The following is a 16,569-nucleotide window of genomic DNA, read 5'->3' as shown; positions in this document are numbered from 1 at the left end:
GTAAACTAGTCAAGAACAGAGTTTATGACAGAACAGTCATGTTCACGAGATTTCTAGGAGCATTATACTTGACTAAAAAATATGAAAATTTCCAGAACTAAAGTTTATCAAGATATCTTTCAATGACCGCTGGTTTCACTTAAAAACAATTTCTGTAACTCAAGATATGTGTAAAACAATTCAGCTATGTCAGAAAGCAACATATAAGTGAACAACTATAGATATAATCATGTGCCATTCATAATTTTCAACATTCAAACCTAGCACATATGGTTTTATCCATTACCTAAGGCCTAAAGGATATATACCTCATATTCATTGGATTCGCATATGAATAAGCATAAGAGGTAAAGATATTTGATACCTTGGCCTTTGTAATCAAGTGGAGACTTTTTCTTATCCATTGCTTCTCTTTTTGGATTTTGAACCTTCTGGGTTCCATCTTGTGCATGTGAGAAGCTTTGACTGAAGTTCCATTACTTCTTTGATTGATAATTCCATCATTAGGCCTAGGAAGCATTTTCCTTGATGATTTCTTTTTCTCTTGACCTTTTAGTCCATCATTTCGAATAATTTTCTGCACATTGGAAAAGCTAGGAGGACTTTTTGGTACCCATTTCATCTTGGGTCCTTGAGGGTTAGGAATAACATTCATAGAATTTTTGACAACCCAAACCGATTTATTTCTCATACAAGAATTTCTTCTATGATAGCACAAATGAGAAATATGTCCTACTTTACCACAATAATTACATACAATGTGTTTGCAAGATAACTTGTTCTTTTTAAGCTCAACTTTCAAATTTTTGGCTTTCTTGCTATTATCATTATCCAAACTATTATTTCCACAATCATTTATAGGTTTTCCATGTACAAAAGTATCATTATTATTTTCATTTTCAAAAATGGAATATGAGCATGTAGGATTATCAATTATGGAAAGTTTAGATGATAGTTCCTCAACTTGATTATCAACATCAATGCAATTTTTAAGAATGGTTGAGGATTCATAGTTCAAGGATATGTTCTCTTCTTGAAAATCATATATATTTTTCAAAGATTCAATTTGATTTTCAATGAAGCAAATACTTTGTATTGAAACCAAATTTCTATTTTTCAAGTTCAACAAGCTATCATTCAAATCATCATACGCACATTGCAAATTATCATGTGAAGGAATATAATCAAGGTTTATATTATTTACATCAACTTGAATGTTATCATTGCCACAAAGAGGTTTTGAGCTTCTTTGATCGTTATCATCTTCTTCTTCTTCCAATGGATTTTGCAATTCTTGCTCTCTATATGCATCTTCATGCACATAATCATCATTGACAAGATAGATAGCAATAAGAGTATCTCATATATCTTTAGCATTTATGCAATGTTTAATCTTAGCATATGCATCATCATATACACTTTTTCTAAGCATTTGCATAGCCTTAAGATTGAAGACAAAACATCTTTTACTGAAATCATTCATGCATTCTTCTATTTTCAAAGAAAAACCTTCATTTACAGCATGCCACATGTAAAGATGAATTGATTGAATAAAAACTTCCATTCTTTTCATCCAATATTCAAAATCCTCACCATCAAAGAATAGTGGTTTATCACATTCAAAGCCTTCCATTTTTTTATTTTTATTTTAAAAAAAAAATTATATTGGAAGCCCCAACAAGGATATTTAACTCTAGGTGGTTAAACCTCTAATAGAGCATTAAGCTCTGATACCACTTGTTAGGAATGTGGCTTCCATACTCAAGAGGGGGGTGAATTGAGTATTACAAAAATTTTCGCAAAAGCCCCCTTCTAGTTTCTAAATAATCATTTCAAGTACACTTTGACATATGAAAAGCTAATTTATTTAATTTAAATAATTTACAGCGTGTAGTGACTAAATAACAGAAAAATAGATCAGGTAAATATTTGATGAGATATGAATTTAAATATGTTCAAATAATTAATCAATGCTTATGCAAGAGATAAGGGATAGAGAGATTTGCAAACTTGATATATCCTAGTTCGGTCACTACCACTGTGACCTACGTCCAGACTGAAGTCGCTCGATCAAATCTTTCACTAACGGTCAAGCTTCACGGGTGCTTGACAAACCTTTACAAATTCCCAAGACTTCTGTCTCTTGGTAGACTAACAAGGGTTCACTCCCCTTTCCAAGACTTCTGTCTCTTGGCAGACTAACAAGGGTTCACTCCCCTTTCCAAGACTTCTGTCTCTTGGCAGACCAACACAAGGGTTCACTCCCCTTTTGATTCAAGAAGTAAGATGAAGGTGATAAAGAGTGGATATGTACTCTCAAAGTACAGATATTACAAATTGAAGAACTAGTAGGTGTATAGCCTAACAACAAAGATAAGCTCAAGTCTATGCAATGATCAAAATGAGTAATATGTGAGCAAAAGCAAGCTAGAATGAGTGATAAAGACTTGGTAAATGATCAATGACCAAATTATATGTATTTGAGATGTTAGGGGGGTTTATATAGGCACCCAATTCGAAAACTAGCCGTTTATAACCGTTGGAAAACTAGCCGTTGGAAAACTAGCCGTTTATAGCCGTTTAAAACAGTAGATATCCGAATATTTATCGAACACATATCCGGATATGTGATTATAGCCGTTTATAGCCGTTTAAACAGTAGATATTCGGATATTCATCGCGCACGTAACCGGATATGTGATATCCGGATTTTCAGTATCAGATATCCGGATATTCTTGGTCAGATATCCGGATATTTCATGGCAGTGACCTTTTTACACATTTTCGAAAATTCCTTTCTTTCAATATGGTTTCTATGACTTGTAAAGCATATGATTGGTTATGGAAATTAACTAGAAAAGTATATTTTATGTAAGTACTCTTTCCAAACCAATTTTGAACGATTTAAACCACTTGATTTGACTTTTCTTGACGGATGTATAAGGCCATGAATATGTAACTGTTATAATGCCATGATTCTCTTTTTTTTTTTTGCTTAAGTCATTTGAAAAACCTTTAGATGCATGTTTGACTTGTTAGTTCAAGATTCATTTATGCATTTGATGATGTGTATGACTTGAGCTTATGCAATGCTATAATACTATACAAGTGATTCTTGTGTTGAAATTTGTTGGAAATGACCTTCTAAACACATTGGCACTAGTGGCAAGCCTTGAATCCAGCTATATTTTGCGAAAATCCCTCCTCAAGGCCGCGACTCAAGCTTGGAGATTTGTGTTCATGGAGCTTCTAGGTGCTCTAATGGTGGAGTATGTTTAGGAGGAGTCTTGTACCTTCCATTTGGGTGAGTGTTCTTGCATTTTAATTGATTGAATGTGATGATTTGAATCTTGAACCCTAGACCTTGCATGGTTGATATGTGATGTTAGAGAGCTCAAATGGAAAATGTCTATTAGATGATAATGCCTTAGAATGATGTATTAATGCTAGAAATGCAATGAAAATTTTAAGTGAAATGTGATGATTTTTAACTTAGTGGATTTGAGGTCATGATTTTGGGACTTTGGAATTTTGTGTTGAGACATTGTTTGATGAATTGTGGTATGATTATATGATGATATAATGTGGTTGTGTGAGGTGTGGAGTGATTAAAAGTGAATGGAAATCCTAGAATTGCCATAGGTTGCAACTTGGCCTTTAAAGGAAAATTATGGATTTGATGTTGTTGGAAATTGTTTGGGTGATGAATTATGTGTTAAAAAGGTAATTAGATGGGTTGTGTGGTGATTGGCAAGTGGAAGAATCAATGCAAAAATAATAAGTGGCTTAGTTGGCATAAAGAACCTAGAGTGAAATATTTCGCAAAACGATGCGTAAATGTCGTAAAACGGAAAAATGACGATTGAACTAGCCTCTTGGCAACCTATTGAGGCGTAATAAAATGAGAAAGAAAACTTAGAAAAATAAATCTGAAAATAAGCCTAGGATGGCCGAACCTACCAAGTGTGGGTGGGGTGATTTCGTGATTTTGCGTTTTGATGCTATTTGACGCGTACTAATGGATGTACGTGATTGTATAGGTTGCCGTACGTTGACTTGAATCCCGAAACTTGAATCTGGGAGTTGCCCTTGGTCCTGGACCAAGTGGATTGAGGTAAGTAATTGGTTCAATGCATGTATAATTGTAAATTAGCATGTATTGTTTGAATTATGAGTGATTGGGAATGTCCTCTGTGTAGGCATTCTGATGTGTACCAAGTTGAGGGATAAGCTGCTGCGGAGCTTGTGAAAACAATATTTAAGGTAACCTCTTGATACTGGGGCTTGTTCCCCTTTTCTGTTCCACCTTGCCAGTTGATGATAACGGTAGGAAGTGTATATGAGTAGTGTAGGACACATGAGCATGCATGCATTATTACAATGGGTACTTATGTACCGAGTCTCTGGCCAGTAGACAGTTTTTCTTAGCCATCCGGCAGTTTCGGACTTCCACTGGATAGATCTCCAGGAGGGAGTTCCAGTTGACCGTGGGTCATGGTGTGTGATCCGGGTAGGAGCACACTAGGAATGTCTTTGGCGTTTTGGATGGTTGGGGCATCATGGTTGTGGTTTTTTTGAATGCACCTTGGATGATACCCATAGGCTTATATATGCCCAGGGCGTACGTGGAATTGGGGTTACCATCCCGTATCGTCGTAGTTTGTATCTTTATATTCCCCATTTCTCTAAAACCCTTGCTATATCCCGTTTTAAAAAATTGGTTGTTGTATTCTATTCATATGCATCGAAATGAACCATTGGGCAGAGTTTTCTCCAGAACCTCTGGGTTACTGAGATATATTCGTATATCTCACCCCGTCTCGGGGCATTTATTTCAGGATTTACCTGTGGCGTTGGAGCAGCGGGCAAGAGGCCCGCAGAGTGATAGATGAGCATTTCAGTATTTGACATATTGTTCATGTTGGCATGCCTAGGTCTAGTAGTTTGTATCATTTGAATTTATGTTTAAATTTGTAATTGGAGTTGTAATATTGTAAAGGGTAATTTGAAGTTGAAGTCGTAAGTTGTAATATTTAAGTATATGTTGTAAATGTAAAAGAGATGCATGATGTACTAAGATGGAAGGATTTTAGGCCTATGTTAGAGTTATGGTTATATGCTTATGTTGTGAAACTACATGTAAATGGGACCTTTGTGATTGAAACAAGTAAGGAATATAATGTGAGCTCTATAGTATAAACTGCCTAATAACTATAAACTGGATTGGGTTGTAAGTGCCCCAAGGTGTTGTTGGTCCTTGTGTGTGCCACCCATTGGATTATTACTGTATTATCATGTGATTATTAGGTACATTTGAGGCTTAAATGATCTTGTACAAATTTGGGATTATTGGAAAAACAAAGGAAACTCTGGCGAATTTTCTGTAGAATTGGCAGATTTTAGGCGAACTTCGGGAGAGCATATCTCCCTCTATAGAGGTCCAATAGGGACGTGCCATACGCCATTTTGAAGGTTGAGATGTCCTCTACCTTGTGTCAAAATTTGGGAAAAATATGGGTTGGTCTTAGACCTGAAAAAATTGGAGGAACGCAAACTGCTCTGTGGCAGTTCTGGTCCAGTTTTGGGAAATTAATTCCCGCTTCGTTTCTCAGTCAAATTAAGCGTATGATATATCAAATCGAAGATTGAGGTGTCTAGTTTATGGTGTAATAATTTTAGAGCAATTGAATGAGTGGATTGAGTGCAGTAATTCGTGGAGTGAGAGAGGTTTAGAGTTGTTTTGGGGTTGGTTGGCTATTTTGCTTATCCAACTTCAAACGGCGATAACCGGAGCAAATGAGCTCCCAATTGAGCGTGTGATAGCTTGTTGAAGAGGGAATTAAGTAAGACAAAGATATAATCTGAGAAGAAGGTTTGGTTGCGAGCAGTGTGGTCGCAAAAAAATTAGGAGTGAACCATGTTCGAATAGGTAGAAACGTAAAGTTTGAAAATTGGCTAAGTGGGTTTATGGGAACCCCATAGTAACTTATAATAAGTATACTGTGATGTAAAAATAGATAAAATAAATATTCCGCAAGAGTTAACAGTTATTGTCACAGCTTTAATTATTACGCGTTTTATTGTTTTAAATGCTCGCGTAATAATCGGAAAAAGTTTATACGTATTTTTATAAATGGATTGCTGTGATTGTAACTGCGCTTAATATCATAATTAATGTTAACAATACCGGTACGTAACGGGCTATTACAAGCTCTCTAACTCCATAAATCAAGCATACAAGCTCTACGTTTTCATGAAATTAAATCATCAAATCAATCCATGAAAGGTGTTGAATTTTACCCACAATCAAGTCACAAAACTCCTCCAAGTGATCTTCAAGCAATAGCTTAAGCAAACAACTCCAAAATCACAAAAATCCTCTCAATTTTCGTGGCTGGTTTTGCCCCATATCTCTCAAATGTGAGGGTTTCAAGGAAAACTAATCGGTGGGTTGTGTTTTGATGATGATTTGCAACAACTTTGTTCACAAACTTTTCTTGATTCGGAGTTGTATGGAGTGAGTAATGGAAGAAGAAATTTTGAAAGAGAAATGATGTGAGGAGAGAGAAAGTCACGGTTTTGAGAGAGAGAGTGAGGGTGGGAGATGATGAATTGTGCATATGCACATGTGTCTTAAGTGAGGTGAGCGCACCGCCACCTTACGCGATTTCAAACTAATTTAAAACTATCTCTGATTCCACTAAACATCCATAATTTTATAACCTATTTAGAAACTCTAATTTTTAGCATTAACCATTGTCCTTTAATTACTCTTGATTAGATGAATCCGGAGTTTTCCGGTCGTTCGGAGAAAATGTTGTTTTAAGCTGTTACGTGCGTCGTTGGCATGCTTCCCCAAACTTACTAATTTCCATCAATTTTCATCAGAAATCATATTTCCTAGTCCTATATACCATTTATAACTTGTATCCAAAACCTAGAGCTCAAAACTCAATCGGCACGCTTTACGGTGCAACTGTACCACGATATTTTTTCCCGATAAAAACACTATTCACTGAATTTTCTTAAACTTGCCTAACCACTCAATTTTTCGTTTTGAATCCATTTTCAGGGTTACTTTTATCATCTGAGACCTTCTACTCAATTTTTATCTTCCTAGGGTTGCGTGTTGGCTAATTACCGTTTTACCCTCTTTGTATTATTTTGACATAATTTTCAGGATTTTCACTAATCCTTCCATTTAATCCATGTTTAATATTTTAATATATAATTTAGAACCACAAGGTGTTATAAGGAAAGTAACAAAGAGTGAAAAATCCTAACCTTTTTAATGATTATAATATGTGTGGTAAAAAATAAATATAACATATAATATAAAATAAAATAAACAATTTAAAAGTTTATCTTATGGCTATGCAATTACATCATATTTGTTAAATTTAAAAATTAATACTATTTTTTTTAAACAAATAAAGTGCTTCTATGCCTCATCGGGATATCATCAAATGAAATTAATAATGAAAATTTACATGAAATAATATTTTAAGTTATTTATTTTGAAATTAATTTATAAATTATCTTTATAATTTTTCATTTTATAAATATCCTTAAAAAATAGAAAAAAATTATTTAAGATAAATTAAATATGTATTTTGAAATATGATATTCCATTTTTTATTTGAAAATTCAAAAATATAATTTCTTTTTTATTTGATATGTAATTCTTATTTTTATATGTAATATTGAAAATTTTAAATTAATTTGGACAAGTAAAATTTATCAAGATTTAATTAATTCAATTTAATTTAATTAATTTAATTAATTGGTTTCCTTAATTTTATCCGATCAATCCAATTGATTGGTTTTCTAAATTTCAACCAATTAATTTAATTAATTGGTTTCCTTAATTTTGGTCAATCAAACCAATTGATTTGTTTCCAATAAATCTAATTGATTGGTTTCCTTTATTTTCTCCATCTTCAATAAATCTAATTTAATGACTATATTTAAATTCAAATTTCAAATTGACCCATGATGCCACCTATTCTTTCTTGGCCCAATATGTGCGTTTTTCCAACTTAGGCCCATTATGACTTATTGGGCCCAAACCATATATGCTAGAATTCAAGACAACTTAAGGTGTTTGTTTGCGACTTATCAGGCCACACATTGCCACTGACATAAATGGGCTTGGTAATCGGCACAATCCATCTAATGACAACATAGAGCACTAGCAATGTTTTGTTGTCCCAGAGCTAGCTGAGTTCGATAGGTTTGATTTTGCTAACCGTTGAAAAGACACAAATATATTTTCTTTTTCATTTATTTTTTCAATAGTTTTCGACGGAATTCCTTTTCCATCGAAAAGTCCAAAAAATTTAATTTCTTTTTCTTTTTATTTCGACGGAATCGAAATTCCGTCGAAAACTCCACACAATTCGTCGAAAACTTTTGAAAAAAGAAAAAGAAATTAAAATGTGTGGAGTTTTCGATTGAATTTCGATTCCGTCGAAGAATTTCGACGGAAAAGGAATTCTGTCGAAAACTTTTGAAAAAAGAAAAAGAAAAAGAAATTAAATTGTGTGGAGTTTTCGACGGAATTTCGATTCCGTCGAAGAATTTCGACGGAAAAGGAATTCCGTCGAAAACTTTTGAAAAAAGGAAAAGAAAAAGAAATTAAATTGTGTGGAGTTTTCGACGGAAAAGAAATTTCGCCGAAAACTTTTGAAAAAATAAAAAGAAAAATATATTAAATTATGTGGAGATTTCGACGGAATTTTGATTCCTTCGAAATATTTCGACGAAAAAGGAATTTCGTCGAAAACTTTTGAAAAAAGAAAAAGAAATTAAATTGTGTGGAGTTTTTTTACGGAATTTCGATTCCGTCGAAGATTTTCAACAGAAAAGGAATTTCGTCGAAAACGATTGAAAAAAATAAAAAGAAAAAGAAATTAAATTGTGTGGAGTTTTCGACGTAATTTCGATTCCGTCAAAGATTAAACTCCACACAATTTAATTTCTTTTCTTTTTCTTTTTTCTAAAGTTTTCGTCGGAATTCTTTTTCCGTCGAAATTCTTCGACGGAATTTATTTTTCCGTCGAAATATTTTTGATGGAATCTATTTTCTGTCGAAATTTTGGACGGAAAACAAATTCTGTTGAAAATTTCATCAATAATTTCAACGGAATTTTTTCCGTCGATATAAAAGACTTTTCTAGTAGTGAGATTACTACTATAAATTTTTAATAGTAGGGACTAAATTTTTTAAACTTTTAAGAACATAATATTACAAACCCTATAAGATACAGGCACCGAAAATTTGTAAATAGTGTAGGGACTAACATTTTAATTTAACCAAATAATAATTAAGTTAGTAATTATTTTAACCACGGAGGTGAAAAGAAATTTTCACGCCAATTTGTCACAAGAATGATACTTTATTATCATAGATACATGCACTATTTAAGCATGGATGCCATTGGGCATATTATTACAAAACACAGTAAGAAAGACAACTTCCTAAGTTGGCTTTGTTAGTTGATGGAATTCGTGTCTTTAGTTGAAGTGTTGTTGCCTGTAGCTGCATGTGTGGTTTGAATACTTACCAAAGTGTAATAAGCTCCCCTTGGTCCTTTGGCCAACAAAGATGAGTGGTTACCTATCTCCACCACCTTCCCCTTATCTAAGACAGCAATAACATCACAATTGTGTATGGTGCTCAACCTATGTGCCACCACAACACTGGTCCTCTCCACCATTACTCTCACCAATGCATCTTGCACCACCTTCTCTGATTGACTATCTAATGCACTTGTGGCCTCATCCAGCAACAACACCTTGGGATTCTTCAAAATAGCTCTAGCTATTGCAATTCTTTGCTTTTGACCCCCTGAAAGTTGTACTCCTTTGTCCCCACACCATGTCTCATACCCATCCTTCATGCTAGCTATGAAATCATGAGCATTTGCTGCCCTTGCTGCCTCTATGATCTCAGCCTCATCAATCTTGTCATCACATGCTCCATATGCAATGTTCTCTCTAATAGTTCCACCAATCAAGGTTGGCTCTTGACCCACTAGTGCTATGTTCTTCCTTAGCCACTTTAGGTTATATGACTTTATGTCTCTACCATCTATTGTCACTATTCCTTTAAGTGGGTCATAGAATCTCTCTATTAACCCTATGATGGTTGATTTGCCTGACCCACTTTGCCCCACCAATGCTGTTGATTTCCCTGCCTTAATTTTAATTGAGAAGCCTTGGAAGATAATCACATTAGGCCTAGTTGGGTATGCAAAATGAACATCGTAGAGTTCAATTTGGCCCATTAACTTCTCAGGCTTGTACCCATTTGGGTCATCGGGCTCAATTTTTGTGTCCCTATCTAGGATTGCAAAAATTGAGCCCACAACATCAGCACCTTTGGCAAGGTCAATGGTCATGCTTCCAGCCTCTCCAATGACCCGTCCTGTGCTCACAACAACCATCAAGCTCTCAAACAATGCTTTTGTTGTGATGTACCCATTTGAGATAAGCTTGCCACCATACCAATAGTTTAGGACCCAAGTACATAACGTGAGAAATTGAGAACATGCAAGTGCAATACCTGCGAACCATGATTGTCGAATGCTCTCTTGGCTTGGGCCATCTTGGGCCTTTTCAAGCATTTTGAGGACTCTGTCTTGAGAAGAGAAAGCAGTTATGGTTCGAAGATTTGAAACAGCTTCAGCAGCTAACTTGCTGCTTTGTTCTTGGGCTATAATGGCCTTATTGGACATGCTCTTGAAGAGGACACGCCTTATGTAAAAGCATGCTATGATAATGGGCTGAACTGCTATCATGACAATGTTAAGTCTCCATGAAATGACAAGACCCATAGTGTAAGCTGTTATTACTGCTGATAAAGTTTGTACCACCAAAGCCATTCTATCTCCCACTAATGATCTTACCTAAACGCCACAAGCAAAGATCAAAGCAGAAAAAATGGTTACCAATTATAGCACTCACTAATCACAAGGCAGATGTTAGGGTTAAGTGAGTGTCGTGTTCTAGGAATAAAAAAGTTATTCTTCTAACATAAAACAGGACTTTTTTTTGGTCCCGCAACATGACACTCACTTAACCCGAGATATTATAGCAAACAATCAACTTACAAAAACCTAAAGAAAAAAAAAAAGGCCTTAAAATAAAATCTAAAACCATGTTGAGTCATGACACGAATCACAGGTTGATATTTGATTTGCCGTTAGTTTTTTTCTTTTTTTCTTATAGTATTGTTGAATTATATACCAGGAGAGACTTTTTAAGAACAATTTAACATTTTAATTATTTGTTATTATAATTGAATTCATTTAACAAAATGATAACACATCGTTAAATAATCATTTTAAATAATTACACTAACAAAAAAAATTAAAATATTAGATTACACTGAATAAGATTTTCACCAGTAGCGGTACAAAAAGATTTATGCAAAAGAATAATTTCTTCAATTGAATTATCTTAATGCAATTTACACTAACATATTGATGGGCACTAAGTACTCCTCAATCTGCATTTTTTATTTTTAGTTAAGATTTAAAAACATAAGTCATATAAAGAGTTTACTATAATGACACAATTGAAAAATAAATACTACGGTATGGATAGTTAAAGAGTATTTGAAAACCGTTACTATTGCAAAATAAGATATATTTATAATTTTATTATTCTTTTGAGTTTTTATATTAAATTTTAGGGTTTGTTTTTTCTGATGTTACTTTAGATAACTTTATCTAATGTTCATCAAAACGATGTCGTTTTGGGACAGAAATCATGGTATTTTTGTAATTTTAATTTATTTCAGGGTTATAATAGTCTTTATCACTCTAATTTTTTAATTTTTCAACTCCAAAACGACGTCGTTTCGATGAACATTAGATAAAGTTATCTAAAGTAACATCGGAAACTTTTTTCCCTAAATTTTAATTTAAAATAATGATATTTTCAGGGAAAAAAAATTATAACCGAATGAGAAAGTTCTTTTATAATAACATGATAACAAGGATGGATCCATTAATAGGGTGCAGACAAATCAAATTTTTTTCGTTAAGTAGATTCGATTATTTATATTCACTCATTGCATAAATATTCTTCTTAAAGGTTTGAAATATATATATATATATATATATATATATATATATATATATATATATAAAACTAATTTTTAAGAAATGGTATTCATTGTGGCAAAAAAATATCTTGGGCATTTTCACTTGAATAATGCAAAAAAATGAAATATCTACCGATTTAATTCCTTTTACATACTATTTACTCATCTAATGCAAGTGAAACACGCTTGACAAGTGTACGAATTTAAGTCATATGCATCACCTCTAGACATGGCTTGTGCAAAAATTAGTGTGATACAAGACGTGCCTCTTTGTAATGTGCGTTCAAGTCGCGCATACCCACATATGCTTCTTACAGAACATGACATATATCATACCCATTTTAACTTTTGCACAAATAGCACATAGGGTGATATGTGACTTGAATGCACACACTTTTCATATGCATTTCAGTCACATTAAATTAGTAATAGTTTATCAAAAGAATTAAACCGAGGATATTTTTTTTCTTGTATTTTAAGGGTCAACTAATCAAAGTACCCTCTTGAGCGAGTGAGTGAGAGAGAGAGAATGGAAAGCGAGTGGAGCCTTTTTTGTTTTTTTCCAAAATAAAAAAGCATTAAAAAGAAAATAAATCTTTAGTGCTACGGTAGTACCATATATCTGTCTAAAATTAGGACTTAGATGGGAATAAGGATGAAAGTGTTAGTTTAAATTAGATAAAAAATTTCCACTTTAAGAAAATGGGACGTAGCACATAAGGGTGTGCATGACAACCTTCTCGAAATTAATTTTTTTTAATTTCTGTTCCCGGAAACAGGAATGGATAGAAAACTCGTTTGGTAAAATTGGTTTATTTTTTTGTTCCCGGGATGAATCGATTTAATTTTTGTGTGGGGAACAGAAAAAAGAATCAAAAAATTTCTGCTTTTTGTTCCCGGGCACAAAATCAGAAACATTTGTTTCTCAATCACTCTTCACCTCTATCATCATCACCACCACCATCATCCCGACACGACCACCGCCACCATCGTACCACCAGTGTCGTCGTCACTATTACCACCAACACAACCACCACGAAGCCACTGTCACCATCACCACCACCTCCACCCATCACCACCATCACTATCACACTACCACTGCAACCACCACCACCAACATTGTAGCCACTGCTGTCATCGCCATCGCCACCACCACCACCTCCACTATCACCATCACCACCACCGTCACCAACCACCACTATCATCGCCGTAGCCACTGTCGTCACCATCACTGCCATTCCATCACCATCACCATGCCACCGCTACCACCAGCGCCGCTACCACCAATTCCACCACCATCAACATCGCAGCCACTGTTATCACCACTGTCATGCCATTACCACTACCATCTTCACCACTACTGCCACCATCACCACCACCGTCACCAACCACCACCACCACCGCCACAGCCATTGTCATCACCACCACCACCATCGCACCACTACCACTACCGCCACCATCACCACCACCATCACCAACCACCACCACCATCGCCCCAACCATTTCCATAACCACCACCAACCACCACCATCATTGCCACCACTATAACTACTGCCGTTGTTGCCACCACCACCACCACCACCACTATTGCCATCATCGACGTAGCCACCGCCTCCGCCACCACTACCTTCTCCACCATCGCCGCAGCTACCACCACTACCTCCACCACCATGCCATCACTACCACCACTACCATCACCGTCGCCATCACTACCACCACTGTTGCCACCACCACCATTACAACCACTATGCCGCCGCCGCCACCACCACATCATATGGAAAGGAAAGTGATGATCCAAATTTTTTTATATTTAATAGAAATTATTTTTTATTATATTATTTGTTGTGTTATCAAACGCAATTCTCATTCTCGGAATAAAAATAGAATATGTTATCAAACACATTTTTTTCTCAAAAACTATTCCAAGGCACAGAAATAGAAAAGAATTGTTTCTTTTCAGAAACAGTGTCAGGGAACAGAATGGTTATCATGCACACCCTAAATGAGTTGAGCGGCTTGTCAAGGGTCCTAGACTTGGCTTGCTTTAAGCTTGGCTTGGCCTATCTTATTGAATAAATAAAACGGGTTCAAGCTTTTAAAAAAGCTTGTTTAACAAATAAGTCCAAGCCTAATTTAATGAGGCTTGACTTGAAAGCTCGTGAACTGGCCCGATATATTATTATAATAATAATATATTTTTATGTCACTAAATCATTAATCTTATTTTTTATATCAAATTGCTCATATGAAGGTGCTGATGGACTTTCGAGTAAGTGCTAAATTTTCCTGGAGTAGCATGAGGTCTGGTAGTAGTGCTAATGGTAGTTTTTTTTTTTTTTACTTTCGTTGGATTTTGTCAGGGCATATTAATTGTGAACCTCTTTGTTCCAATTTGAGGATGGGAATGATGGTGATGTGAGATGAGATTCAATTGTTTGTCGGGTTTGGACTCGTTTAAGCTAAAGCTTGGCTCGGCTCAACTCAACTTATTTATACCCCTAGTAGCACCAAATATTTGTTCCTCGAAAAGGGGTGTAACTATGTAAGCTCAGTATATAAATAACATTTATATATGTTTTCCTATATATATGTGTGTGTGTGGCTTTTAATTTTCTCATATGTAATAGGAGAAAACAATTTCATGCTATAGACACATTTTGTGTGAGACCCACATCTATTAAAAAATGTGTCTAGAAAAAAACAATTCTCATACAACATTAGAAAATATTTTTCATACATACATACATACATGGGGCAGGATCCTTTGAAATCGGTGTCAAATTTTAAAATTTGACATCAAATTCTAACCGTCGATTTTCGCCAATCAACAACTCTTTATTGGGAATCAAACTTATTATTTAACTAATAATTTCCAATAAATAATAATCATTGATTAGCGAAAATTAACAATTAAGATTTTGTGTCAAATTTTAAAGTTTGACATCAGTGTCAAATGATCATATATATATATATATGTTTTAATTTTCTCACATGGCATCAAAATTATTTTTTCATGTTTTGACTTAATTAGTAATGGCCCCCATATTTATTACAAAATAATACGCAAATCGAAGAATCACAACATGCAAAAATATTTCTCATACATCATAAGAAGTATTTTTATTACTGATTGAGTCAGAACAACAAAAAATAATTTTGATGCCATATGAGAAAATTAGAGCATATATATATATATATATATATATATATATATATATATATATATATATATATATATATATATAGGGGCAGGATATTCTTACACCGGTGTAAGAGTTAGAAGTCTTACACTCAATCTTGACCATTGATTCACTTGTATCTAATGGCTCACATTTCTAAAAAAATTTAGCCGTTAGATATAAATAGAATCAACGGATAAGATTGAAAGTGTAACTTACACTGGTGTAAAATGATCCTGACCCATATATATATATAGGTAGGATCCTTTGACACTAGTGTCAAATTTGAAGTTTGACAATTCATCTGAGAGCCCGTTAGATAAAAAAAGATCAATGTTGTCACCTGCTTACAAATTAGAGTCGTTGATCTTTTTTAATCTAACGGCTCTCAGATGAGGTGTCAAATTTCAAATTTGACACTGGTGTCAAAGGATATTACCTCATATATATATATATATATATATATATATATATATATATATATATATATTCTGAAATCTGAACTACAAAGAGAAATTGTCACCAACATTTAAGTTGTACTACCAGAGCTGACATAGGAATGCAAACATGATGGCTTTTTGACCCTTATAACCTTTTATTAATAATTAATTACCAAATTAACCTTCATTCTAAACTATTTCAAAAATTTAACCCCCTCCAAAAACATAACACCAATCTGCCCCTGTTTGACCGTTGACCACCAAGCCTACCCGAGTACACCCCTCCCTACCCGGGTATTTTTTGAAATTTTTTGCCTACCCGAGTAGGGAGGGGTGTACCCGGGTATTTTTCTTGACACCTGAGAAATTACTTGAATTATTTACCCGGGTAGGGAGGGGTGTACCCGGGTAAATAATTGAAATACGTGAATGCTTGCGGGGGAAAATGTATCTACTTGTGCGTGAATGCTTGCGGGGAATGTATCTACTTGTGCTTGATGACTTGTGGAAAGCCGATGATTGGGACGAGGTAGAAGATGCATTTCCCGATGAAAACACAGGCAGCAAAATATTGATTACTATTGATTACTAGTCGTTTGAAAGAGGTGGCCTCGCATACCAGCCAAGATCCTCCACACTACCTTCAATTTCTCAATGATGAAGAAAGCTGGGAGCTCTTCTCCAAGAAAGTGTTTCGGGGAGAAGAGTACCTTACTGATCTAGAGTCTCTAGGTAAACAAATAGTTAAAAGTTGTGGCGGTTTGCCAGGGCTTCTAGCAAATAAAGAGAAGTCTCACAAAAAATGTGTTGGGCTTCCTCCTTCAATGCTAAGCCCAAG

The 16,569-nt window shown here is 34.7% G+C and overlaps 1 protein-coding gene across 1 annotated transcript in view; it reads right to left on the bottom strand.

The window, feature by feature from the left end:
* Positions 1-308: 308 nt before the first annotated feature.
* Positions 309-16,569, bottom strand: part of LOC133317596 (ABC transporter B family member 15-like) — a gene marked incomplete at its 3' end in the record, with an annotated part of 33,720 nt that continues 17,459 nt past the window's right edge. Inside the window, exons 9-10 of the mRNA XM_061519455.1 lie at positions 9,536-10,910; positions 309-1,311 (exon numbers count right to left, since the gene is read on the bottom strand). Of these exons, the coding sequence (XP_061375439.1) occupies positions 309-1,311; positions 9,536-10,910 (2,378 nt within the window). The remainder of the gene's footprint in view (positions 1,312-9,535; positions 10,911-16,569) is intronic.

The sequence above is a fragment of the Gastrolobium bilobum genome, unplaced genomic scaffold (assembly GCF_033153095.1).
Source record: "Gastrolobium bilobum isolate Gb01-03AN ecotype WA unplaced genomic scaffold, APGP_CSIRO_Gbil_v1 utg122362, whole genome shotgun sequence".
Classification (NCBI taxonomy): domain Eukaryota; kingdom Viridiplantae; phylum Streptophyta; class Magnoliopsida; order Fabales; family Fabaceae; genus Gastrolobium; species Gastrolobium bilobum.
The sequence above is the reverse complement of the archived record's forward strand: the minus strand, read 5'-3'. Positions and strand labels throughout refer to the sequence as shown.